Raw genomic sequence first — 25327 nt, 5'->3', positions numbered from 1 at the left:
ACGAAAATAAAGAGTAATTAGAAAAATCATTTACGCACAATAAATAACAGACCGTCATATCTCATTTTCCCCAGAACTTTCTCGCGACCCGGTGGTTGGGGACCTCTGCTTTAGGGTCTTAATGAAAAGTCTATAACATACTTTGGTTAAAATTTCTTAATGGTAGTGTAAAAAACATACTGTAAACTTTAGCCGCATTTAGCCACAGAACTTGCTAACTAACACATTATTAGGAAAGGCGATTTGCAAAGATTCATAAAAGCTCTTACGCTCACACTTCTTCTGTAGGTGAAGCTGGATCACGAATGATTCGTGCGAACATAGACATCAAGGTAGATCGGGGGTGCATTCCCTTCAAAAATAAACTATGCTGAACTAAGCAAACGACTGCTATGTTCATTATTACATCCAACAACAAAACACCTCAATCGCTTAATTGGAGACATTCAGGGCCTTGTCAATCAACTATCGTGGGAGAGGTCTGTACAGAACTACATCGTTCTGCCAGGAATCTCAGAACAGCCTGATATGAGAAAGAGGATTTTAAAATAGGTATTAAAAAAAAAAAAAAAAACACTGGGTGGATGGGTACATACACTTCCAACACACATTTACGTTCAAACAACATGTAAAAGTTAATTTTGCCTCCGATGACCCCTTTAAAGGGCACCTATTATGCAAAATCCACTTTTACATTGTGTTTGGACGTAAATGTGTGGATGTTTCCACCCAACATCTGTGCTGTTGAGGACACAGTGGATTACTTTCATTTTTCAAGTTAATGCACCTCAAAATCTACCTAAATACGTTTACGTCAGCGCAAATCAGTTCACCCCAGACTCCTTTTGTGAATTTCATGTCGTTATAGTGTTTAGCAATTTAACTGTATTTGTGTTGTATTTTAATTGATCAGCGCCGCGCTTGTGAGATCCGTTCAGTAGCGCGGTCGTGTGGCTCGGTCCACTGAACTGTACCGATGACAGGTCAGCGTGGCGCGAGCTCTGTAACATCCCACTTTCAGTGCATTTGGCATTCTGGGGACACCTTAGCACATTATTACATCTTGTAAAAAGGGGCATAATAGGTGCCCTTAACACACATCAAATGCTTTTTCACTATTTGAAAAGAAGTGAAAAGGCCATACTCTTTCAAAAGACATTAAAAATCTTTATGAACATTCAATTTCTTCTTGCTATATTTGATTTGAAACACATGCTTAAAGGCTATTATACTGCCTGCCAATGCTGGTCAATAGTGCCAGCTACATAAAATATGCATCCCATAACAGGACATTGTCAGTTATGCATGATGATCAGATTGTTTGGTCTCTGAGTTATTGTTTTTATAAAAGAGCCTTGAGAGCATGTGACCTAACGTGTGTCTCCTTTACTACTTTGTTGCCAAAAATTTGAAACACATGGTAATTAAATTTAAATTTTACTGGTTGAAGGGGATGTCATATGATGTCACTAAAATTTTATTTTGTTGGGTGAACATTAATATCGTATTTTCATTACAGTTTTCTTAGCATCATTTATAAATGACGATGTCCCATAGAGGGTTAAGACATAGACAATTTACTGTTGCAAATGACTGATTTGAATATTTCAGTCCCTGTAGCAATGAAGATTCAAATACTGAGAATAAATATGCAGTCATCACTGAACCTTAACGTCACCATTTTACAACAGGTCAGTGTCAAATAATACACAGTGGTTTTGCAACAAGGGTAACCATGTTATTTTATATATGTTAAAGTAATGCAAATGCTTGAATGACACTTTAAAACATGTTTAACATGCTTGATGGCTCTGTTTGTCTTCAGTTGCAGCAAAAGCTGAGGGAACTGGGACTGCCGAGCGACACCAAACTATCGTGGAGGACACAACCTGATGGACAAATATTTCACACCCTGAAACAAGCAAACATGACAAACAACAAGCAATGTAAAACTGTAAAATAAATGTTTGTCAGAAGAATAGTTCAGAATGTGTTCAAATTAATTTGTAAGACTTGTTTTGTGTGTGGTGTAAGTAAAATAGCATAGTTCCTTACTGCATTGTTGTAATCAGTGAATTTTAATAGGACAGTATGAGACGATCTAAATTCACAAATTAACCATTGTAAATGTGAAATAAGCAATGTACATCATATCTAAATGTATAGTACATGTAATCAAATAAAGTAAAGTATCTGAAATTTACAGGGACAAGAGAGAAATGCATTATCAATAATAATTTAGAAATGGTTCAGTTAGAATGAATAAAAATGTAACGTCCATGTCACATTTTGTTTTGAGGGATGGGGTGAGGACTGCAAGCAGATAATGGGCTTTTATAAACAAGAATAACAACAAAAACACAAACACAACAAAAATTCCCTAATAAGGAAAAACACAAACACACTGGAACATTCAATGACAATCTGTGACAGGAAGAATAAACAGAAACAAATGCAGAGGTGGGGTAAATTAACTAATAATCAGATAACAAGAAGGGCAGAGTTAAGACAATACGACAGACCATATGGCACACAGAAACAAGCATAACAAAAGCAACTTGATCACACAAAACATGATGATATCAAAGTATGCAGCCAATGAAAAGCCTCACAAGCCACATGCTACACCAAACGCAGCAACACACGACATCACCACAGACGACATGAGATATTATTATGTCGTCACAGCCCTTGGAAGCATCACATCTTGTTGAGAGACCTCCATGAATGAACAACAGCAATTGACAGTGGTTGTTAGAAGTTGTTCCCAGTGGGAGAATCAAAGCAGCCACTGATAAGGAAATCTGTGAGTGTTTTCTGAGCACACCTGCGTTTGAATATTAGCTCTTTACAAATGATTCCATTTCCTGATTCATTCTGAAGAATTTACCTGCGGTCCCATGTAGTGTTGCTTGATTCACATGAAACATACAAATAAAATAAAAAAATACAATCATTGATTTTATGGTCAATTATGAGTGTAAAGTATAGCATTCCAGTTCATCTAAATGGAGTTGTTTTAACTAGTGCAGTTCTCACTCCCCAAATTACGCTGAAATTTATTTTTCTATAAATATATAAAGGCCTCATTCATTCATTCTTCAGAAATACACATTATTCAGAAAAACACAAGTATTAATTGTACTATATGTATTTACTAACAATAACAGGATTTCATTAAATTAATGCAAATCTACTCACGTGTGCATACAATTATAGTCTAACTGATTTTGCAAAGTAAATGTTTCACATGGCTCTTACATAATCAGTTTAATGTCAAATCAAAAGTATCCTTAGAAGGGGAGGATCCTCAAGGCAGAGTCAAGGGCTGTGGATGGTTCTAGAGGAAAAGAGAGCGTAAAAAACAGCACGTCAAGCTAATTATTACTATTGCTTGGCATACGTGTGTTCACAGTATTTTCAGGAGTAAATTTATGGTTGTGTATTTCTTCACTAAAAATTCACGTTCTTCATAATCCATCAGATTTGTCTAATAAACAAAGTAATGGAGTTTGTACACAGGATGCTTCTCACTGCACTGTTAGTAGTTTAAAGATTTATTTATGTGTATAGATAATATGTTTGACCACAAGCCTAAAAAACAAAATGATACAACAGCTATTTCCCATCCTCTAATCCGTTTTGACATGCAGCATAACAAAATGTTGTTTTTATCACTAATAAACAATTTTTCAAGAATTTTCACGTCTTACATGGTGCTTTTTTCCATCTTTATTACATCATTGATGAGTTCAAGAACTGGACTGAGGCTCAAGATTAGGCCTACTGCAGAAAATACTTTTAGCAATATTCAACAACTAGGAGGAACACGACTAAGTCGTGTGTAAGTCTCTGGTTAAGGGGAGGATTGTATAGTATGATGATCACTATAGCTGGAGATGGTCCAATGGTGAGAAAAAAAATGACATACACCAATGGGAAAAAAACAAACGACTTGGAGTGACGCTTTAAACTACTGCAGACTGCATCACACTGATTTGGCTACAATAGAAAACCAAGATGAAAATGCAAAACTGAAGCTGCTGCACAAAACTAATAATGTGACATCGGCTTACATTATACAGTGACACCTGGAAGTGGTCAGATAAGAGTAACTCCTTATTCAGGTTTTGGAAGCCCTCTGAACCTGATAATCTATTAGGAAATGGGTTTTGTGCAAAACTGTTTTAGCCAATGTGCAGTGGACTGATGTATCATGTTCATATAAACTCAAATTTGTCTGTATTACTGGTAAGAATATCTCTTTACTTTTAAGTGTGTGACCTTAGCATAAAGACAAAAAAAAAAAAGGGTTTTCTGTGGCAAATTACTAATTTGCATATTTCAATCCCTGTAGCAAAGAAGATTAAAGTAAATATGCAGTCAGCATTCATAATGTCAGTGCACTATTTTACAGCATGTCAGTGTCAAATAATATGCAAGTCATGTTATTTTATATGCTCTTTACATTTTACAATATTTTATAATAGTTGGGTCAAAGTTATGCAAATGCTTCAAAGACTAATGAAAACAAGGTTTTGATGACTATAAACTCAGATGGTTGATGGTTCTGTTTGTCTTCAGTTGCAGCAAAAGCTGAGGGAATTGGGACTGCCGAGTAACACCAAGCTGACATGGAGGACACAACCTGACGGACAAATATTTCACACCCTGAACACTCAAACATTTTCCTTGCTCTTCCAAGCTTTAGAATGGGAGTAGGCGGGTGTTTTTGTTCAACAGTCCAAAAGCAGTCAAATAAAGCACATGCATCCATAATAAAATGTGCCTCACACGGCTCCGGGGGGTGAATAAAGGCCTCCTGTAGCCAATCGATGCTTTTTGTAAGAAAAATATCAATATTTAAAATGTTATAAATACTTTCTTTCTCACTTCTGCTGACTGTCATACATGCAAGCCGTTCTGGCGGATGACGTAGGACGTACGCATGAGGGGTTGATATCAAGTGTTTATATTTACTGATTTGACAATAAATTACATTTTTAAAATCATTTAAAATGCTAAGCAACCATTAAAAATGTTTCCTTTTATTTTTAAACAATTAAGCTTTTGATTATTTGAAATGTTTTATTGAGAAGATTTTTATAGAATGATAGTTGCAATAGTTCACTAATTATTACAGAATATATATATATATATGATATAGTATATATAGTTTCACACATCACTTGTTGTGACTAAATAGATTTTGCTGCCTGCACCGCTAGACTGGTTCAGACCTATGTCAAAAATGTACACATGGAAGGGTTATTTTTTGACTCCTATGATGGAGGAAAGTGTTGTTGTTTTTTTTGTTTGTTTTTTGTTTTTTCTGACAATGGTGCATATGTGGTTTTGATTTAAAGAAAGGTGTGAAAACACAACGGTGGGTCAGTCCTGTGCTTGGAAAATGATCAAACCATGATGTGTGCAAACCATGCTTGCAAAAGTAGGAGCAAACAAACACTCTTATTTACTTATTATTTATTGTTACTTATTTATAACTTGTACATATTGTGTGTTAAATATAAACTCACATTTGCTACAGGTGGGTTGGGTAAATATGCACTATACATGATTTTTGGAAAATTATTTTTTGTTTAGGTAAAATGTCTTATATTGGTCCAAATTAATATTTCTAGTATTTCTAATATTTCTAATATTTCTAATATAATTAATTTAATATAATATAATATAATATAATATAATATAATATAATATAATATAATATAATATAATATAATATAATATAATATAATATAATATAATATAATATAATATAATAATAATTGTATTGTGTTTATGTCAGTACTAAAGTTAAATGTTTCTCCGCTGATGTTCACCACAGCAGTTCGCAGGCCGTACTGAGCAGCTTCTTCCTGTCAGACACTCTACAGGAAATGATGTCGTACACTGAGGCCTCTGACTGGAACTGTTTAGCAAAACATCTTCTCATCATTCAATCATTTGTCCATTGTTTTATATGGACAAATGATTCAGTTTAAGTATGACTGTGTTATAGCCCACAGTCCTTATCAGTCAAGGCAAGCATTTTTGCACTTTATTATCTTTTTTTTTTTTTATCACTTTAATGTTGTGATGTTGCAAATGCTTGTGGACGTTTGTGGTGAACATGTGGCTCAAACGGCCTCTAGCTTTCAGACTGAAGGTTCAATCAGTTCAAGCAGAGACCTCTGATGTGATACAATGGCTCTATCTTTAAACTCTTATGTTTTGTACATTTGTTGTTTCTGGGGTTCCGGTGCTTTACATGGAAAAATAATAATAGGACATTTAAAATGGACTTTTATGTGTCCTATATTTAAAACCCATTTTGCAGATATTATTTAACCTGTCTGCTGTATCACAAAGTCTGACTGTTATTCAATATAGTTACATTCCCAGCATCCAAATATGCCTAATTTCCTATAGTACACAAAACACAGTACATGTAGGTCAGACATGTTTTGAAAACAACATTCATTATGGCTGAGCATCAGTGATCAAAGAATGCTCACCAGCTTGCCATTGGTATCCTTTTTACTTGTTGCGGTGAATTTCCCAGAACAACAGTGTGTATTTAAAAATAGTTTGCCTCAATAAGCAATCTTTCCAACCACAACACTGAGCTCCCTTTCTACTCTTTGATCATACTCAACCTTTTCAGTCAAGACCCATTTTCAAGAGACCAAATTCACAGCTCTTTCCATCACATAGGTGTTATTTATTTTCTTTTATATCTACTAGCATTGCTACACAGAAGGTTGCTACTCAAAGTGACCTCTAGGCTCTCTAACAAGGTTTATTTAGTATTAATTTCTTTTTTTATTTACTTAAGGAAGGGACCATGTGATCCACATAGAAGAAATGACGAATGAAAAACAGAGCTGTCAGTCAATTTATCATATATCAGTATTTACCAGAGAAATCTCCCAAAAGAAGGTAATTCAAAGACATTAAAAGTGGCATTAAAGATCTAGCAATAGATGTTCAGCTGATACAGTATATGTTTTTTATTTCATTATTTATTTAGCATTACCATTATAGAAAAACTTTATTTAGTATGAGTGTTTTGAGAATTCAGTGTAAAAAAATCTACAAATAGAGAAATTAGCTCTACTACTCCCTTTGCTCCATACATACATACATATATGTATTTCTTACATATGTATGTATGTCTTTATGTAAGTATTTTTGTACACATACATACGCGCTCACACACTTAGAATCATGTAAAGTTGTTCTTTAGCATAGGTAAGTGTAGGCCTATATAAAGGCAAACCTCTTTGTGTTACTGTCTTTTAGTCTCACTATCAAGGAGGGACGTGACACCTGTCTGATGGTTTACATGGCACAACCCCATGATCTTTAATGATGCCTGTAAGTATACAGTTTTAAAACAGAGTTTTGTTTGTTTAAGAGAGTAGTAGTTTACTTAAAGTAACTTTTTAGTATGTCAAGCTTATTAACTAATGGACCACAGTAATGGATGTTTTGAAGTTTACTGACAGTGTCCTATAATGTCTTGGGTTGTTTGGTCAAATTAATTATTAATTATTTTATAGAAAATTAATATTATTATTATTATTATTATTTTATACATTTGGATATATGTTTTCTTCCCCCTCTCTTTCAGAGATTTTCATTTGGACCTGTTTGTAGCCACTTCTTTAAAATGCTTCATTTTTTCATCTTAATTCTTAACATTTCAAAGTGTAAGTATTTTGTGACTAAATTCATACTTATTTTTACTTTGCTAAATGATTGCTCTGAAAAGAAAGCAAGACTAAGTATCCTCTCACCTATTTCTGTTCATACTGATTTCATTCAGGCAGCTCAGATAATGCAGACGTTGGGGCTCAGAATCATCTGAAGATTGTTCAAGCTGGAGACAGTGTTAACTTCACCTGTATTTTTCAAAGAGATACAAGACCCAGCATCATTTGGGTTCAACAAAAAGTTGGAGAGAAACCCCTTCCAATCGTAAAAACATATCAGGGTTTACCTGGCGTATTTGAGAATGACTTTGACAAACATAACCGCTTTTTTTGCATCAAAAGATGATAGCAGTTTTAATCTGAGCATCACAAACACAGAAAAATCAGACACTGCAACGTACTACTGTGTTAAATATTCATACGACTTCAAATTTGATGAAGTCACGTATCTCATTGTTAAAGGTAAGATTAACAGTCACAGAATTTGTTACATGTTGTATATTTATGCTAAATGAATAACTGGATTTTTATTTATTTATTTTTTTTTTTAGGCAGAGAACTGAACATGCAGTCTGACCATGAGAGAGCTGTGACAGATCCAGTGCATCCAGAAGACTCTGCAGTGGCGCTGCAGTGCACTGTCCTCACTCAGAGCTGTGCAGGAGAACACAACATCTACTGGTTCAGACGTGAATCTGGAGAATCTCCTCCAGGAATTATATTCACTCAGGAGCGCAGGAACGCTCAATGTGAGAGGAGCTCTGATGTGAACTCTACTGCACACAAATGTATCTACAACCTGCCCAAGAGGAACCTCAGTCTCTCTGATGCTGGGATTTACTACTGCGCTGTGGCCGCATGTGGAGAGATACTGTTTGGAGATGCAAGAAAAGTTGACTTACCAGGTGCCCGATTAAGTTTCAATGAAAATAATTTCCTGAGACGGCTGTGATATATTTAGAAAAATATGCTTTATTTGTTTGCATTACTACAGACAAATGCTTTCAGATGTATTGAATTACAGTTGCATTGATTATAGCAACTTTATCTGTGATCGTGATTATCATTATGGGTGCACAGTTGTACAAGTACCAGCAAAAAGGTATGCATTATTTCATGTTAACATACCAATTTTAATATGGTGTTCAATGTCAGTGCAGCTGTAATATGTGCAAATACACATTGTTCCTTCAAGATGGGATGCACAACACTCGACACGGTCAATTGATGGTAAGCTAATTACCTTATTCTGAATCCAATGCAATACGAATATCTTGTCAATGAATTTAATCACTTATATAAATCTAAAAATTCCGCTAAATTGTATGTTTTAAAGCAATATATAAGACTGAATGTCTCATAATTACTGTTCTACCACAGGCTAATGACGCAGATGCTTTGAATTATGCAGCTTTGAGCCTTCAACAAAAGCCATCCACCTCTAGAAGACCCAGAGAAAGAAAATCGCAAGACAATGCAATATATACACATGTGAGACATCAATAAATTTACTTAAGTTGAAAAGTTAAGTCATTCTTAAAAGAAACATGACAGACAATTCTGTCATTAATTACTCACCCTCATGTCGTTCCAAACCTGTAAACCTGTCGTTCATCCTCGGAACATAAATTAAGATATTTTTAACACATTCCGAGAGCTCTCTGACCCTCCCATAGACAGCAAGGATCCTTACACGATTGTGTTCTAAGACCACCAGATTTTATAGGCTGTGAACTTACAATGATGAATGTTTAATTAAATGAACTAAACCTTAATCATTATTGATTTTTTTTTATTTTTTATTTATATCATTTGATCATAAATGTGTGCATTAAATAATGTTTGGTAGTTAGTGTTGCATTAGTGAATGCAATGTTTGGTTTTCCTTAGTATGCCACTCAGAGGTAAACTATTATGACACAAATCCAGTTACTCTGTAGAACTGAACTTTTGGCGTACACAGTACCTGTGATCATTTTTTCTAAACCTCAGGTTTTAAGTCAGAGCATCAGTGTTTGCTTTTACTGAATGTCTGACCATTACCTTAATTGCTGTATATGTATACATAAATATACAAAAATATCGGCACCCTTGGTAAATATGATCAAAGAAGGCTGTGAAAATGAATCTGCATTGTTAATCTTTTTGATCTTTTATTTAAAAAATTCACAAAAATCTAACCTTTCATTGGATAATAAAAATTAAATGGGGTGAAATATCATTATGAAATAAATGTTTTTCTCTTACACACATTGGCCACAATTAATGGCACCCTTTTATTCAATACTTTTTGAAACCTCCATTTGCCAGTTTAACAGCTCTAAATTGTCTCATTTTTTAAGCTCATTTTTTAGTTTCATCTGACCATAGAAGCCAGTCCCATTTGAAGTTCCAGTCGTGTCTGATAATTGAATATGCTGGAGTTTGTTTTTGGATGAGAGAGGAGAATTTTTCTTGAAACCCTCCCAAACAACATCTGCCTTTTTTTAAAGGTTTTCTGACCCCGAGACTCAACTATTTTCTGCAATTTTCCAGCTGTGGTCCTTGGAGAGTCTTTAGCCACTCAAACTCTCCTTCTCACCATGCATTAGGACGATATAGACACACGTCCTCTTCCAGGCAGTTTCGTAACATTTTATGTTTATTGTAAATTCTTAATTATTGCCCTGATGGTGGAAATGGGAATTTTCACTGCTCTAGCTCTTTTCTTAAACCCACTTCACTAATTTGTGAAGCTCAATTATCTTTTGCTACACATCAGAAATATATTCTTTAGTTTTTCTCATTGTGACGGATGATTAAGTGATTTTGGGCTTTGTTTTCCCTCCTATTTATATTTCTGTGAAACAGGAAGCCATGGCTGGATAATTTCATGTTCATAATCACCCTGGAGTGCTCAAAATTGTGAATATGAATGGGAATATACTTCAGAGATATTTTACTCATAAGAATTTCTAGGGGTGCCAATAATTGTTTCCAACGTGTATTTGAGAAAAACATTTATTTCATAATGATATTTCCCCCCATTTTAAATTCTTGTTATCCAATGAAAGGTTAGATTTTTGTGGGGGATTTTTTAATAAAAGATCAAAAGGATGAATAATGCAGATTAATTTTCACAGCCTTCTTTGATCATATTTACCAAGGGTGCCAATATTTTTGGCCATGACTGTACGTATACACATTAGGTATATATTGTTACATACATTACTGTTATATTGAAAAGGTCTAAAGTGTAAAAGGTCTAAAATAAGAACATTTTCAAAGTTTAAGTGAAAATTTGAGGGTGTACTCATCAAAATTGGAGGAAAGGTTAAGAAATTACAGCCCCTTAATAGTTCACCCTCATGTCGTTCCAAACCTGTAAACCGTTGTTCATCTTCGGAACACAAATTAAGATATTTTTGATGCATTCCGAGAGCTCTCTGACCCTCCCATAGACAGCAAGGCTCAGTAACAAGGAGATCGTTAATATAATCCATGTGACATCAGTGGTTCAACCGTAACTTTACAAAGCTCATGATCCAAAGCATACAACATCATCTGTGAAACATGGTGGAGCAGTGTGATGCATCAGCTGCATGGCTTCCAGTGGCTCTGGGTCACTGGTGTTTAGTGATGACGTGACAGAAGACAGAAGCAGCCGGATGAATTCTGAAGTGTATAGGGATATACTCACTCCCCAGATTCAGTCAAATGCAGCAAAGTTGATTGGACAGCGCTTCATAGTACAAATGGACAATGAGCCAAAACATACAGCAAAAACAATACAGGAGTTTTTGAAGGTAAAAAAATTGAATATTCTGCAATGGGCTGCAAAGGATTCTCAACAAAATATTAAAAATTAACATTTTATTTATGTTTATATTTATTTGTCGAATTAAATTTGAGCCCCTGAAAACAAGTATAAAAATGATTGTAATTCCTAAGCAGTTTATGTTTTGTTTTTGTTCAGCCCCTTGAATTAAAGCTGAAAGTCTGCACTTCAATTTCATCTTGATTGTTTAATTTGAATTCTATCCAGGTGGCATACATAGTCAAAATTATGAAAATTGTGTCAGTGTCCAAATATAAATGGACCTAACTGAAAAAAAAATAAAAAAATAAACAAATATATGGGGTAAATGGGGTAAAACTATCATGTGGATATTAAAATAAGTCTGTTAGATCTGCTGTACAGTTGGCAAAAAAAAAAAAGTGAAGTTGTTCAATATAACTAATTAAATATTATAAGTATTTCTCTCTAATAAATGGCTTTAGGACAATTTACAGTTATTCCACATGGTGTAAATTACTAACAATTTAACTGCTTACAACAGGCAGAGTAATTACTGAATTACATAAGCAAAGGTGTCTTAAATGAGTGAACAATTCAATATGATTTATTCATCAGGCAGCTCATGTGACCTTTATATTTTAGTACTTTTAGCCACTGTGCTCTATTTTTACCTCCCACTCTCATTCACAGCCCACAAACACCATTCTGAGCGGAAATAAATTTCACTGCTCATTTCCATTACATGCATTGTTATTTTTTCTAACACTAATTAAACAGTGAGTTAAACAATTGCCACAAAAAAAAAACTACATTTAATAGCACTTACATTTCACATGTAATTATGTAGGAGATGCTTCAATACTAAACAGACAAACAGTGAGTCATAGTAACTACCTGACATAAATAACCACTTTTAGGTTTTCAAGGTCAGGGTTTTACACTGGTACCGGCCTCAGTTCTGGTCATGAATTTCTGTTGTTGCATAACAGTTGTGCAGGATCGTCTAGCCGTGGTCAAAGTGTGAAAGCAGAAAGGAAGAAAAACATACACTTCAGTTATGTTCACAGCCAAAAAAAAGTTTCCACCTTATAGAACTTGTCAATGTTACAGTTACAGCCTTTTCTGATGATAAGCAACAAACATACATCTGTTTCCAAAATCATTGGGGTGATAAAATATGCCATGCACATGTTTAAATCAACATAACTACTTAGGTGTTTTAATAAATTCCTTTGTGTCAATAAATATTTGTCCAATTAGATGTTTCATTTATATTGCATTCAGGTGCAAATGTGTCAGTCTACTAGAGAACTTTAGATTTTCTGTTACTATGACCATGAACACAGCATTAAGATGAACATTATGGTGAATCAGCCAATAGAATCATGTAAAGGTTTTTTTCTTTCGTACAGGGAGCTACAGTATATAAAGGTGAGTCTCTGTGTGTCTTTCTCTTTTGGACTGTGTTGAGAAGGAAGATAAACCTGTCATAGACTCTACATGAAAACCAACCTTGATCATAAATGAAGTCTGTAAGTACAGATTTAAAACAGAGCTTTTCTCTCTCTCTCTCTCTCTTTTTTTTAGTTATTTACTTATGGATATAAATATTTTCAGTTTTTTAACCAGCTTTCCAAAGCAAAAATCTTACCACATATCCATGAATGACATGTGGTCCTGCAATAAAATGTATGTTTTAAAAAATGTTTCTAAACCACACAATGTAAAACTGTCTTGTCAGGTAACCTAAAAATTAATAACATCTAAAACAATTTTTATTTTACAAGTATAAAGCTAGCTTGGGTATGAGCAACGAATAATGTCCATTTCTTCTTTATTTATATAATTTATTTTTACCATTGTTAATTTTCTAGATGATTCACTCAAGGTTCTGAATCAACTGGTTTAGAACTATCTCCTAAAAATGATCAATCATTTTTTCATCCTTTTCCTTTACCTTTCAAAATGTGAGTAATTATATCTTTGTGCTGCACAATTAAGCAATTCAACAGCAAGCAACGCTAACCATTTTCTCATCCATGACATTTCATTTTGAATTTTTCTAGGCAGCTCAGAAAATACAGATGTCGTGGCTCAGAATCATCTGAAGATTGTTCAAGCTGGAGACAGCGTTAACTTCACCTGCATTTTGCAACAAGATATAAGAACCACTGTTGTTTGGGTCAAACAAAAAGCTGGAGAGAAACCCCTTCAAATCGCTTCATCATATCAAGCTTTAGCTGTTGAGTTTGAAAATGGCTTTGACAAACATAATCGCTTTTTTGTAGCAAAAGATGATAGCAGTTTTAATCTGAGCATCACAAATGCAAAAGAATCAGACACTGCAACATACTATTGTGTTAGATTTATATATCAGTTCAGTTTTGAGGAAGCCACTGATCTGATTGTTAAAGGTAAACAGAATGTTCACTTAAATATTACTGGTGCACATGTAGTACATTGTGTCTGGTCAAATTATCATCATGTCATTGTGGTGTATTTTCTTTTTAGGCAGAGAACTGAACATGCAGTCTGACCATGAGAGAGCTGTGACAGATCCAGTGCATCCAGAAGACTCTGCAGTGGCGCTGCAGTGCACTGTCCTCACTCAGAGCTGTGCAGGAGAACACAACGTCTACTGGTTCAGACGTGAATCTGGAGAATCTCCTCCAGGAATTATATTCACTCAGGAGCGCAGGAACGCTCAATGTGAGAGGAGCTCTGATGTGAACTCTACTGCACACAAATGTATGTACAACCTGCCCAAGAGGAACCTCAGTCTCTCTGATGCTGGGATTTACTACTGCGCTGTGGCCGCATGTGGAGAGATATTATTTGGAGATGCAAGAAAACCTGACATGCCAGGTGCCCATTTAAGTTACATAGTTTTCTCTGTCTGTTCATAGATTTACTGCTAACTTTTTAAATTACCTTAATTTTTAATTAAGGTTTTCAGACACCTTGGAGTATAATTGCCCTGGTTTTGGGAACTTTAAACTGTTTATCAGCGATTGTGATTATATTTCTGTGCACGCAGTTGTACAAGCAGCGACGAAAAGGTAGGAATTACTACATAAAATTTATTTAATATATAAGCAAATCAACATTCTTCAATGACAGTGCAGTTCCATTTCTTATTGTTTTTCAAGATGGGACTCAGAATATTCAGACTGGTCACTTAATGGTAAGCAGTTTAATATTTCATGTGCTTTTATACCATATGTTGCCTATGTAATTCAATATAAAAGCCCAGAGTTAGGCAATATATTTGACTAAACATGTAATTGACTGAAAACATAATTGTTTTAGGATGAAGACAGAGATGCTTTGAATTATGCTGCTTTGAGCTTTCAGCAAAGGTCCTGCACCCCTAGAAGACCCAGAGAAAAACATACAAGATAATTCAATATATGCACATGAGAAATTTTGCAATAAATAAATAGATAATAAATGATCTGTTGTTCACAAAAAAAAGTGTTTTAAATGATAAAAACCAACAGACATTTTAATCTCTTAATTACACTCAACTAAATTACCTGCATTGTAAAAAAAAAAAAAAAAAAGTTTTTTTTTTCCCCAAAGTTGTAAATAAAACAAAGATTATTGGAGTACTATAGTAGTAAAATACTATTTCAGTTTTCTACTTCAACACATTTAATTTAATGCAGTATTCACATTTACAGTTTCACATTTAATGTAGTGTGTTACTTGATGTTTGAATGAAATTTGATGAAATTTACTAGCAATTTCCTGAATTCAGTGAAAACTGTTTGTAGACAAAATACATAAATCAATGTAAGTTAAATTATTCTCTCAAATAAATTGAACTGATTGACGTAATTTTAAGCGACCCTTTTGGACCCTTGTTTGTTGGATTTCTGCATCAACATGTTTTATTAGATAGTTTTTTTTTTTTTACTAATGGAAGAGTCCGATCAGCACATGCTAACATACAGCATATCAGTTTTAGATTGACTGATTTGTTGAAAAGTCTGAAGTTGAAAAGTGGTAGAGAAGTTGAGATCCCTGTCCGTGGTACTGAAATGTGACAATTGTGACAATTTTTGCATTATTTTCTAGTCATGCAGATTCCTGCTTTAATAAGGTCGTTAGATTACACTGTACTACAAACAGATACTGATAACATTTAGTCATGACAACAACATTAATTAATAAGTCAATATATACTTCTCATGTGTCTAGAATGTAGCATAGCAATATTTTCACAGGAACATTAAACAGAATGTTAAAGAAAAATGTTTATTGACCTATAGGGTGCTACATACCCTTGTGGTCCGTTAATCCAAAATAAAATAGATAATTATCAACTTACATAAATAAATAATTAGTCATATCTGGGATAGCTTTAGTCCGCATCATGTTTTTAAAGTGAGTTACAAAAAGTGATTCTGCCCAATATTATTTATAATTGGCTCACGAGGCCCCTCTAGTGGACACCTGTGGCTAAACTCATAAAACCAAAATATGAGGCTGTGAGGCCTGTACTACAACAAACTAAAGGTATTCGAAAATCTCACATTCATGCAAAAATTTTAAATCCTAATGTTAAAATTCTACGCATAATGTCAGGTTTAAGAGTGTTTTTAAGGTATGTCTCTTATGGACTAGTCCCCTTTGACGACAACTAAAAACTGAAACATTTAAGGTTTCTGCTATTTCCATTTATTGTTTTCTTTTAACGCTTGCATTTTCCTAAATAAAAATACTTATATTTTATATTTATATTATAATTCATGTTTATATTACTTTAACAAGGTTAATAAAGCATGTTCGTTTAAATATACAGTATATTAAAATGGAAAATAACTTTGATTTGTGTCCTGTTAAATGCATGCATTGTAACTTGCAAGCCCAGCTGAGCACATAAGGTGTTTGTAGTGTTAAAATAAACTGTTACTATTTATACGATGTTTTTGTCATCAAGCAGTAATCATCGACAGGTAATTTAATCCTTTACTAATGCAAGGTAAAGTAATTACCGTTTGAGAAAGATGCATGTGTGGTTTTGATTCAGAGAGAGGTGTGAAACACATCAGTGGGTCAGTCTTGTGGTTGGAAAATGTTCAAACCACACTGTGCACAATTATGCATGCAAATGTCCACTCATACAGAAGCACAAAGGTGCACAAAAACATCTGAGCCCACAAACTAAACATCTCAGTGTATAGTGGGTTATTTAATAAATAGGCAAATTCTTGCAAGTACAATAGTTACAGTGTGCCCTCTACATATACATATTTAGATAATTCTTTGTCAGATCAAAATCTTTTATATTAATCTAACACTTGAAAAAAAATGGTGCATGTATATTATATATACCCTATCTATATATATTATATAAAATAATTTTCAATTTAGAATTTAGAATGCTTCAGAATTTCAATGTATTCAGTTCTGACAGTTATGTCTAAAGTTAAATGTTTCTCCGCTGATGTTCACCACAGCAGTTTTCATTCTGTACTGAGCAGCTTCTTCCTGTCAGTCACTCTACAGGAAATGATGTACTTTGTCTTTTCTCTTCTTACTGGTGCTCTAGTTGGTGTCACATGTTCTTACATGGGCATACACTGACTTTGTGGAGGAGTCTGTGCTTTGTAGTATTAATGGCTTAAAGCCCAGTGAACTGTATTCCACTGCATAACTAGGGTTGTTTGGGCCCCAGTGGAAAAACACTTGATGGGGCCTCCACCACCGCAACCACCTGCAGCTTAAACTCAGGAAATGTGCATTTTTCACATTGTAAGTTTGTGCTTACTGTCTCAACCAGGTATCTTTCACAAACTATGAAATGTTTAAGGTTCAATGTGTCTCCTTGGATCAAACTTTACCTATATCTTCAAAACAACCCCATTTTTGAAAGAGCAAGCACAACCTGCATTTCATTCTGAAATTTGAAATTTGTTTTGAAATATTGTTTGAAATTAGAAATATTTAAATTTTTCTCTGTCATATTTATATTAAAGTGTTAGTCTTAATGTAGTAATGTATACACGCTAATTGCTGTCAAGTGGCAATATATATATATAAACAACAATAACATTAAATAGTCCATAAGCTTTAGGCTCTTTATTGCAAGTCTTATAGCCATAATAGAGCTTTATGTGAGAACAGGTCAAAATTTAATTGATTAGCAATTAAATTAATTGACACAGCAAATCGTCCCCTCTTGTTTATATTTCTGTGTTCAGAAGGTGAAAGCAAACTATTCAGAGTACACTTATACAGACACACATAAGAAGTCATAGCAAATATTATTTTGCTTTTTTTTTCAGACAATATAAGAAAAATACAGTATTGAGTTTCCAAAATTGGAAAAATAATTTTTAAATGGATTTCTGCAGACAGAAAAGAGAAAGATGTACAGTATGTTGTGTTAGAATCCCCACTGTAGCTGTGTTTACTACTGTTTTGTTTAAATGTCAGAGTAATACAAAACAATGTATTGTATACTAGTTTTATTATTTTTTTAAAAAGCACAATAATTTTAACAGTCATCAGTCTGTCAAAAAGAGTCAAACATATAAAGGCCATTAAAAGGTTTGTTTGTGTGCTTTTGATAAAAGGACTGCTTGTGTTACATGTGGTGTGGTTTTTTTTTCTCCTGTATTTTTCACACTTCAGAGGTGCTCGTAGTGGGGCGTCAATCTTTTGAGTAGGTCAGTTACATAATAAAGAGATCATGTTGTGTATGTCTTTCATGTAGTTCATGCCACAGATATACTGCAACTTTAGTTTAGTTTAGTTGCATATTGAGCTGGTCCTTGTTTCTTTTCTTTTTTTACACCTGAATTCAATCTCTTCAAGTAAATGCAGCTCTGTTAATATATATATATATATATATATATATATATATATATATATATATATATAAGTGAAAGATAATTCGTTCAGTCAACCAGTACAAAGAAGAAGAAAAGACGATTTATTGAGGTAACCATCACTGTTTCTATATGATACAACAATGTGATCTTTCATTAATAAAAAACTGGAACTAGAGGTAAATTTTTTTTTTTTTTAAATGTTGATTATATTTGTTCTGACGATGATAACAAACACATTCACATAAACCTTGCTTTATTTTACAAAAATGCTGTAAAATAGAGTAAATTATAACAATTTAGTCATACATATTTTCTAAGGACTGTGAGACAAACTAGAATTTCATAATTTTATAATAACGCATAAAATATAATAATAATTATTTATGTTATTTTCCCTCTAGATGATTTAACCTGTTTGGAGTTGGTGTGACAAAATGATTCAACATTTTTTTATAATACTGCTTTACCTTTTCAAGTGTAAGTTACTATTTTATATTCTGTTAATCGTAGACCTGCACTTACACTAAATGAATAAAAAAAGCCAGACATCATGCTTGTTTTAAATGTGTTTAAACGAAAAATAAAATTAAAAATCTTCTGTACAACAACAATACTAATTATTTTCTTACACATTTCATTTCTAGGCAGAGCAGATAATTCAGACACTGTGTCTCAGAATCATCTGAAGATTGTTCAAGCTGGAGACAGCGTTACCTTCACCTGTATTTGTCCAAAAGAGACAAGAACCACTATTGTTTGGGTCAAACAAAAAGCTGGAGATAAACCCCTTTCAATTGCTTCATCATATCAAGCTTTAGATATTGTGTTTGAAAATGGCTTTGACAAACATAATCGCTTTTTTGTAGCAAAAGACGATAGCAGTTTTAATCTGAGCATCACAAATGCAAAAGAATCAGACACTGCAACATACTATTGTGTTAGATTTATATATCAGTTCATATTTGAGGAAGCCACTGATCTGATTGTTAAAGGTAAGCATAATGTTCACTTAAATATTACTGTGGCACATGTAGTACATTGTGTCTCGTCAAATTACCATCATGTTATTGTGGTTTATTTTCTTTTTAGGCAGAGAACTGAACATGCAGTCTGACCATGAGAGAGCTGTGACAGATCCAGTGCATCCAGAAGACTCTGCAGTGGCGCTGCAGTGCACTGTCCTCACTCAGAGCTGTGCAGGAGAACACAACGTCTACTGGTTCAGACGTGAATCTGGAGAATCTCCTCCAGGAATTATATTCACTCAGGAGCGCAGGAACGCTCAATGTGAGAGGAGCTCTGATGTGAACTCTACTGCACACAAATGTATGTACAACCTGCCCAAGAGGAACCTCAGTCTCTCTGATGCTGGGATTTACTACTGCGCTGTGGCTGCATGTGGAGAGATACTGTTTGGGGATGCAAGAAAACCTGATTTGCCAAGGCTAGGTATCCATTAAATTTGCTAACAAAAACAAAACAGTTGCATCACTAATATCTTTGAAATATGATGTTGTCTTTTTCATATCTACAGAAACACCATGGAGCACAATTGCCGTAGTTTTAGCATCTTCAAACTGTTTATCTGTGATTGTCATCATAATTCTGGGTGCACAGTTGCACAAGAACCAGCAGAAAGGTAATATTTACATGCTTCAACGCCCTCCAAGTCATAATAGTCAAATTAGTATCTATCCTTTTCAGCACAGTTGTAACATATGAATTCTTATTGTTCATTTAAGACAGAATCCCCCACATTGTGCTTGATAAATCAATGGTAAGCCCTCCTTTAACTTTTGCTTTCAGACTCAGCTTAATGTTGTGCCAATATACATAAAACATGGAAATGCTTAATGACTACATTACATTTTAATTACTTAAATTTTTCCAATTTATATTCCAATTAGTCAGTATGTCCATAATCAAAATATTCAAACAATGTAGCATTGTAACTGTGGTTCTGTTTCAGGCTGATGTCACCACTACTGTCAATTATACAATGTTTTACAAGCGTCTTTAACATTTAGAAGGATCTTGGAATAAAACTGGTATATGACAAGTGAGACAAGAGAAATTTGACTTTCACCTCATCTGTATGGGGATTAAAATGTATGCTCTGTGTTAACTCCTATATTCTAAATGTCCATGGTGGTACTTACAGCCTTATTTTGATTTTTAGTCAGTTCATATATAACTCTTTTATTTACTTAGCCATTAACTGTGAAAAAATCTTCCTAGGCAGTAGAGATGTAAAAGAGCATAACTGAATCCAAAGTTTTTGTAACATGACTTCAATTGGTCAGATTTTAAATGACACAGATGTTTCTTTTGCTGCCCTTGATATCTCACAATCCAGCGCCTGGCATTTCTAACAACTGGAATGGTTGAAATAATAAAATTTGTGAGTCCATTTCTTCCAAGCAAATTGGTTTTTTTTTCTGGAATGCAAAAATAAATAAATGAATAAATAATCCTAACACATCCCTTAGTTTGTATAAAAAATAAGACATGAATTTACATGTACATGTACAATGGAAGCCTGACTGTGAAAATCAGCATCAAGTCAAATGTTGCTGAGAGAGCTTAAGTTGTGCTGTATAAAACCTAAAACATTTTTAATAATGTTTTCTAATACTGGAAGGCTTTGTTATTTTCCCATTTTATATTGATCATGATCATGATTATATGCAAGTTATAAATTAAGAAAAAATGCTTTTATACTGAAATATTAATGTTTTGTGCTTAGAAATATAATTTGAATGCTTTTTGTTTCATGCTGAATATGTGATTTTTGAATAAAAATAATAAAAATGAAAACCTAGTGTATCTAATTTGTCTTAACAGAAGTCAGGATATCAATAAATTGACATTTAGTTATTTAGTAGACACTTTTATCCAAAGCGACTTATAAATGAGGGCAACAGAAGCAATCAAAACCAACAAAAGAGCAACAATATGCAAGCGCTATGACAAGTCTTGGTTAGCCTAACACACTACACATAGCAAGTGTTTTTTGTTTGTTTGTTTTTTTTATAAAGAAAACAAGTAGATAGAATAAAAAAAAAGAAAGCTAGTGTTAGACAGCAAAGAAATATGTACAGTATGTATCACAATATAACTGTGCTATTTCATAATAGATGAAAAATGTTATTTAACTCTAAAGAGTATATTTTAATGCACATGGGAAACTAAACCAAACAAATAAGTGCCCCCTCTAGAAGAGTTAGTAAAACACTAGCAAGGCCTATAGTGTATTTTATCTGAATTTTCAAACAGTATACTGCATTTTATTATTATCACAACAAAACATAATTATGAGTTGCTTGGTGTCTGGAACAAAATCTCTTATGGATATATATCCTGAGAGTTCTTTTGTTTTGAAAGTTATTATTTATATCCTGGGCTTTATTTTGTCTTCTATTCTAATGTTCTAATGTTAACATGCGTTAAATCATGGGTTCTCTCACACCTCATTCACCTCTTGACTGAATTTAAACTTCAATCAACAAAAATAAATAAATAAATAAATAAATAACACTGCAATAAATAATTAAACCCACAATAACAGAGTAAAGGTGATGACATGTTAAGACATTTAATGGATCAATATTTTTGTTTGTAAGTTTATATATTTTACCTCATCATTTGTCATAACTAAACTATATATTTTATTTTATCCTTTATTCTGTCAAAGGAAAGCAAAGTTTAGAGATTATCTGTTCAAAGTTGTTTCTGTGGTTTCAATTCAATGTGTGGTGCCAAAAAAAAAAAAAAAAAAAACATACAGAGGCCAGTCTGGGTAGGAAATGGCTTCAGCCATGTTGTGTATGTGTCATTCATACATGTGGATGCAAACAGAAATATATATGAATGAATGAATGAATGAATATCTTTATTGTCATTGTACAGGTACAACGAAATTGAATGCAATCATTTGGGTGCATAGTGTAACGAAAAAAAAAAAATCAATAATCTAATAAATAGTACAGGATCTGTGACACAACACATATATATAAAAAGTACTGAAACAGGTATCTGCTGACATTCACCTCAATACTTTACACTCTACAATAAGCGGTCTCTCATTTAACAGGAAATTATGCAATTTCAGTGACAGCAAGTCACATCCTCTCTTCATATGAACATAGTCTGAGTCTGTGGTTTAAGGTTTGATAGTGGCATAAACGAGGCCAAAAATCATCATTTGTTTTAGTTAGACCTACTGTATACCACTAATCGAAACACTGACTTTGCAACTTGAATTCAAGAAATATATTTTAGTCTCTTTAAATGAGCCAGTTGATAAATTGTAGAGTGTAAATATCTATTCAAATGTGGCATATAAAATAAAAACGAAAAATTGTATGTTTCTATCCCGGTTCACTGCTTTGCGGACGATTTGTCAAAAGATGTTTAGTTTGAATGTTTATTATTATTATTATTATTATTATTATTATTATTAAAGTGCTGAACTTCTGAATGAATATTTATTTCAAAGCCATTTCTTACAATCAAAATTATGCTTGCACAGACACTTTGTGTCTGCCTGTGTTTTCTGCATAAATATGAATATGTTAGGTCATGTTGTATTGCAGTGTAAAATTACTCATTATGTCTCTGTCCTTAGTGCTGAAATGACAAATCTGTGTCCCATAAACTTCTGACTTTAATGATGTTAAGGCCTAAACAAAAGCACACAGCACTGGTTCTCATGGTTAATGAATCAATGTATGAAATGTATGAGGACAAGAGAGACATGTATTTTTAATAATAATTTAAAAACTAATCAAATGTATCTTGTCCACTGCTACTGCACCAAACAAATGATCTGCTACATCAGGCCAATATTGTTGTTGTTTTTTTGTTGTTGTTGTTATTACATAGAACAGAGAAGAGTTTTCATGATACAAATCAAATAATCAAGCATTAACAGAGAGCAGAGAGAGTTAATTTTTGCATGTCTATAGTACATAACACTTTTTTTTTGGTAATGGATAGCTGGGTTTTAACATGTTGTGATTTCGATGCAGCAAGAGGTGTGAAAACAGAAAGTGAAAACAACAACAGTGACATACTCACTAACACTCAGATCTGACCCATCTGCCAACATTAATATGTAACAACAACAGCAATGTCATATTCCCTTAACTTCAAAAAGCAGACTTTGTAAAATATATATACTGTATATGAGCTGATTGGCTGCTGTCACAGATTTCAGCTCAGTGCAAACCCTTTCTCAAGTGACCAATCAACTCTTAGAGCACTGAATAAATAAGACAGAAGTGCATATGTGTCTCATTTGTCTGAAGCTGAGATAGAAGGAAACATGGTATAGACAGTTTATTGAACCACCTCTATTAATTATAGACATCTATTACTTAGACACGCTTCATCCAGGGGATTCTGTGAGTTTGCAGTGCAGCATCTTCACTGAGAATTGTGCACTCTGATGCTGGGATTTATTACTGTGCTGCAGCCGCATGTGGAGAGATACTGTTTGGAAAAGGAACTGAACTAAATTTTAGAGAAATAATACCAATGAACTGATTTACTATTAGCACTCAGAATTATGTCAGAATTACGCTACTTGTTCTTAGAGTTTTAAACGTCATGTTTTTTACTTTTGCTGTTTTTCTGGCCATAAAACTATGTCAGGATCCAAATAAAAGTAAGGTTTCTTTTTGCCACTCATACTGATAACACATACAAACACGTATGTATATGTGTTTATAAAAATGCATATGCATATATATTTGATTGCTTTTTAATGACTTTTTTTTTAATTCACCCACAATCCACAAATCTTGAGAGTCAAGTAAGTTCTTACTATTATGCTTGCGATTTCAAAAGGTTCAAATTTTGTAATTATTAATTAGAACTAGACGGTCAGTCTTATTAAGTGCACGATTATAATTAAGTGCCTTCTTAAGACTCAACTTTACATTTATGTGACATTTTATTCTCTAATCTTTGTTTCTTTTTCCTCATTATTGTAGAGTGAAGACATTCTGAGTTATGCGGCACACAGTTCTTTCATGGCAAATGAATCCAAAGTAACAATTACTGAAGAACATTCTCTTGTGACATACAGCATGTATACTAAAAACAACCTATAATCGCCAAAGGTCAATAGAAACAGCAGTTTTCAGTTCAAGCCTAAATGCTGCATAAGTTTATGGGGTAAAACATGCTTAAATTTTCAGTACTGCTTTGTAACAATGTACAATATACATGCCAGATTTGCAGCAATTCATGTTACATTGTCTTATTGTTTGTTTAATTTATGTAATTTCATTTTTAAAGGGGTCATATGATGTTGTTAAATAGAACATTAGTTTGTGTATTTGGTGTAATGCAATGTGTTTATGTGGTTTTAAGGTTCAAAAAACACATTATTTCCCACATACTGTACAATATTGTTGCTCCTCTATGCCCCGCCTTTCTGAAACGCGCCAATTTTTACAAAGCTCATTGTTCTGAGAAGCAAGGCGTGATCTGATTGGCCAGCTACCTAGTGCGTTGTGATTGGCCGAATACCTCAAGCGTGAGACGGAATGACACAAAAACAATAAAACCCATTATAAACTAGTATTTGTTGCATCCAGTGGGGACATAATTACTGATGATTATAATGACTTATTCTTTTTACGCGTCGTGTTGCATCGCCCCACGTAAACATTACCATGTCTGCATTTGTGATTGGAGAAACAACAAACAACAAGCACTACTCTACACAGCTCAAAACTCGCGTTTGAATAGTCAGTGGCAAATTCTTTAAATATGAAAACATACTTACAGGAAGTGAGTCAGAAGCGCCAGACTGTCCTTGCAAAGTTGGAATTGCCCCACTTTATGGAAACAGTCTTTGAGCATAGCTGGCAGGCTACTCCCAGGTTCAGGAAATAGTCCTCAGTAAAATGCGCTGCACACACTCGAATATTTGGGTTGAACTGTTCTGGAACAGTGTTGTAAATACAACTTAACCACTG

General features: G+C 33.7%; 2 protein-coding genes and 1 pseudogene across 6 annotated transcripts; all 3 read left to right on the top strand.

Annotated features, from left to right (window-relative positions):
* The first annotated feature begins 7675 nt into the window (after window positions 1-7675).
* LOC131543868 (uncharacterized) lies at window positions 7676-9626 on the top strand (annotated as a pseudogene).
* A 3335-nt stretch (window positions 9627-12961) lies between these two features.
* On the top strand, window positions 12962-18810 carry LOC131544169 (uncharacterized). 2 transcript variants are annotated; one of them, XM_058782220.1, is made up of 7 exons: window positions 12962-13028; window positions 13371-13463; window positions 13563-13910; window positions 14008-14361; window positions 14445-14555; window positions 14646-14680; window positions 18740-18810. In XM_058782220.1, the coding sequence occupies exons 2-7, from the start codon at window positions 13421-13423 to the stop codon at window positions 18746-18748; spliced, it is 900 nt and encodes a 299-aa protein (XP_058638203.1). In that variant the 5' UTR covers window positions 12962-13028; window positions 13371-13420; the 3' UTR covers window positions 18749-18810. The 2 variants fall into 2 exon arrangements, with proteins under 2 accessions (XP_058638203.1, XP_058638202.1); XM_058782219.1 differs by lacking the exon at window positions 18740-18810 and adding an exon at window positions 14806-18322.
* Window positions 14468-21035, top strand: LOC131544168 (uncharacterized). Of its 4 annotated transcripts, XM_058782217.1 has the most exons (7): window positions 14468-14555; window positions 14646-14680; window positions 18740-18815; window positions 18983-19330; window positions 19428-19787; window positions 19873-19977; window positions 20081-21035. In XM_058782217.1, the coding sequence occupies exons 3-7, from the start codon at window positions 18773-18775 to the stop codon at window positions 20173-20175; spliced, it is 951 nt and encodes a 316-aa protein (XP_058638200.1). In that variant the 5' UTR covers window positions 14468-14555; window positions 14646-14680; window positions 18740-18772; the 3' UTR covers window positions 20176-21035. The 4 variants fall into 4 exon arrangements, with proteins under 4 accessions (XP_058638200.1, XP_058638198.1, XP_058638199.1 ...); XM_058782215.1 differs by lacking the exons at window positions 14468-14555; window positions 14646-14680 and having other exon boundaries at window positions 18793-19330; window positions 20085-20115; window positions 20308-21035; XM_058782216.1 differs by lacking the exons at window positions 14468-14555; window positions 14646-14680 and having other exon boundaries at window positions 18793-19330; window positions 20081-20115; window positions 20308-21035.
* The last annotated feature ends 4292 nt before the right edge of the window (window positions 21036-25327 follow it).

The sequence above is a fragment of the Onychostoma macrolepis genome, chromosome 07 (assembly GCF_012432095.1).
Source record: "Onychostoma macrolepis isolate SWU-2019 chromosome 07, ASM1243209v1, whole genome shotgun sequence".
Classification (NCBI taxonomy): Eukaryota; Metazoa; Chordata; class Actinopteri; order Cypriniformes; family Cyprinidae; genus Onychostoma; species Onychostoma macrolepis.
This window is presented reverse-complemented; position numbering and strand designations above follow the sequence as displayed.

What these genes read in the sequence shown, in the direction of transcription:
- LOC131544168 (XM_058782214.1), top strand. Translation starts at nt 18,889, where the DNA reads ATGCTTGTTTTAAATGTGTTTAAACGAAAAATAAAATTAAAAATCTTC. An exon ending in CACTGATCTGATTGTTAAAG is followed by an intron (nt 19,331 to 19,427) that starts GTAAGCATAATG and finishes TTTTCTTTTTAG; the next exon opens with GCAGAGAACTGAACATGCAG. An exon ending in GCACAAGAACCAGCAGAAAG is followed by an intron (nt 19,978 to 20,080) that starts GTAATATTTACA and finishes TGTTCATTTAAG; the next exon opens with ACAGAATCCCCCACATTGTG.
- LOC131544169 (XM_058782219.1), top strand. Translation starts at nt 13,421, where the DNA reads ATGATCAATCATTTTTTCATCCTTTTCCTTTACCTTTCAAAAT. An exon ending in TTTCCTTTACCTTTCAAAAT is followed by an intron (nt 13,464 to 13,562) that starts GTGAGTAATTAT and finishes GAATTTTTCTAG; the next exon opens with GCAGCTCAGAAAATACAGAT. An exon ending in GTACAAGCAGCGACGAAAAG is followed by an intron (nt 14,556 to 14,645) that starts GTAGGAATTACT and finishes TTGTTTTTCAAG; the next exon opens with ATGGGACTCAGAATATTCAG.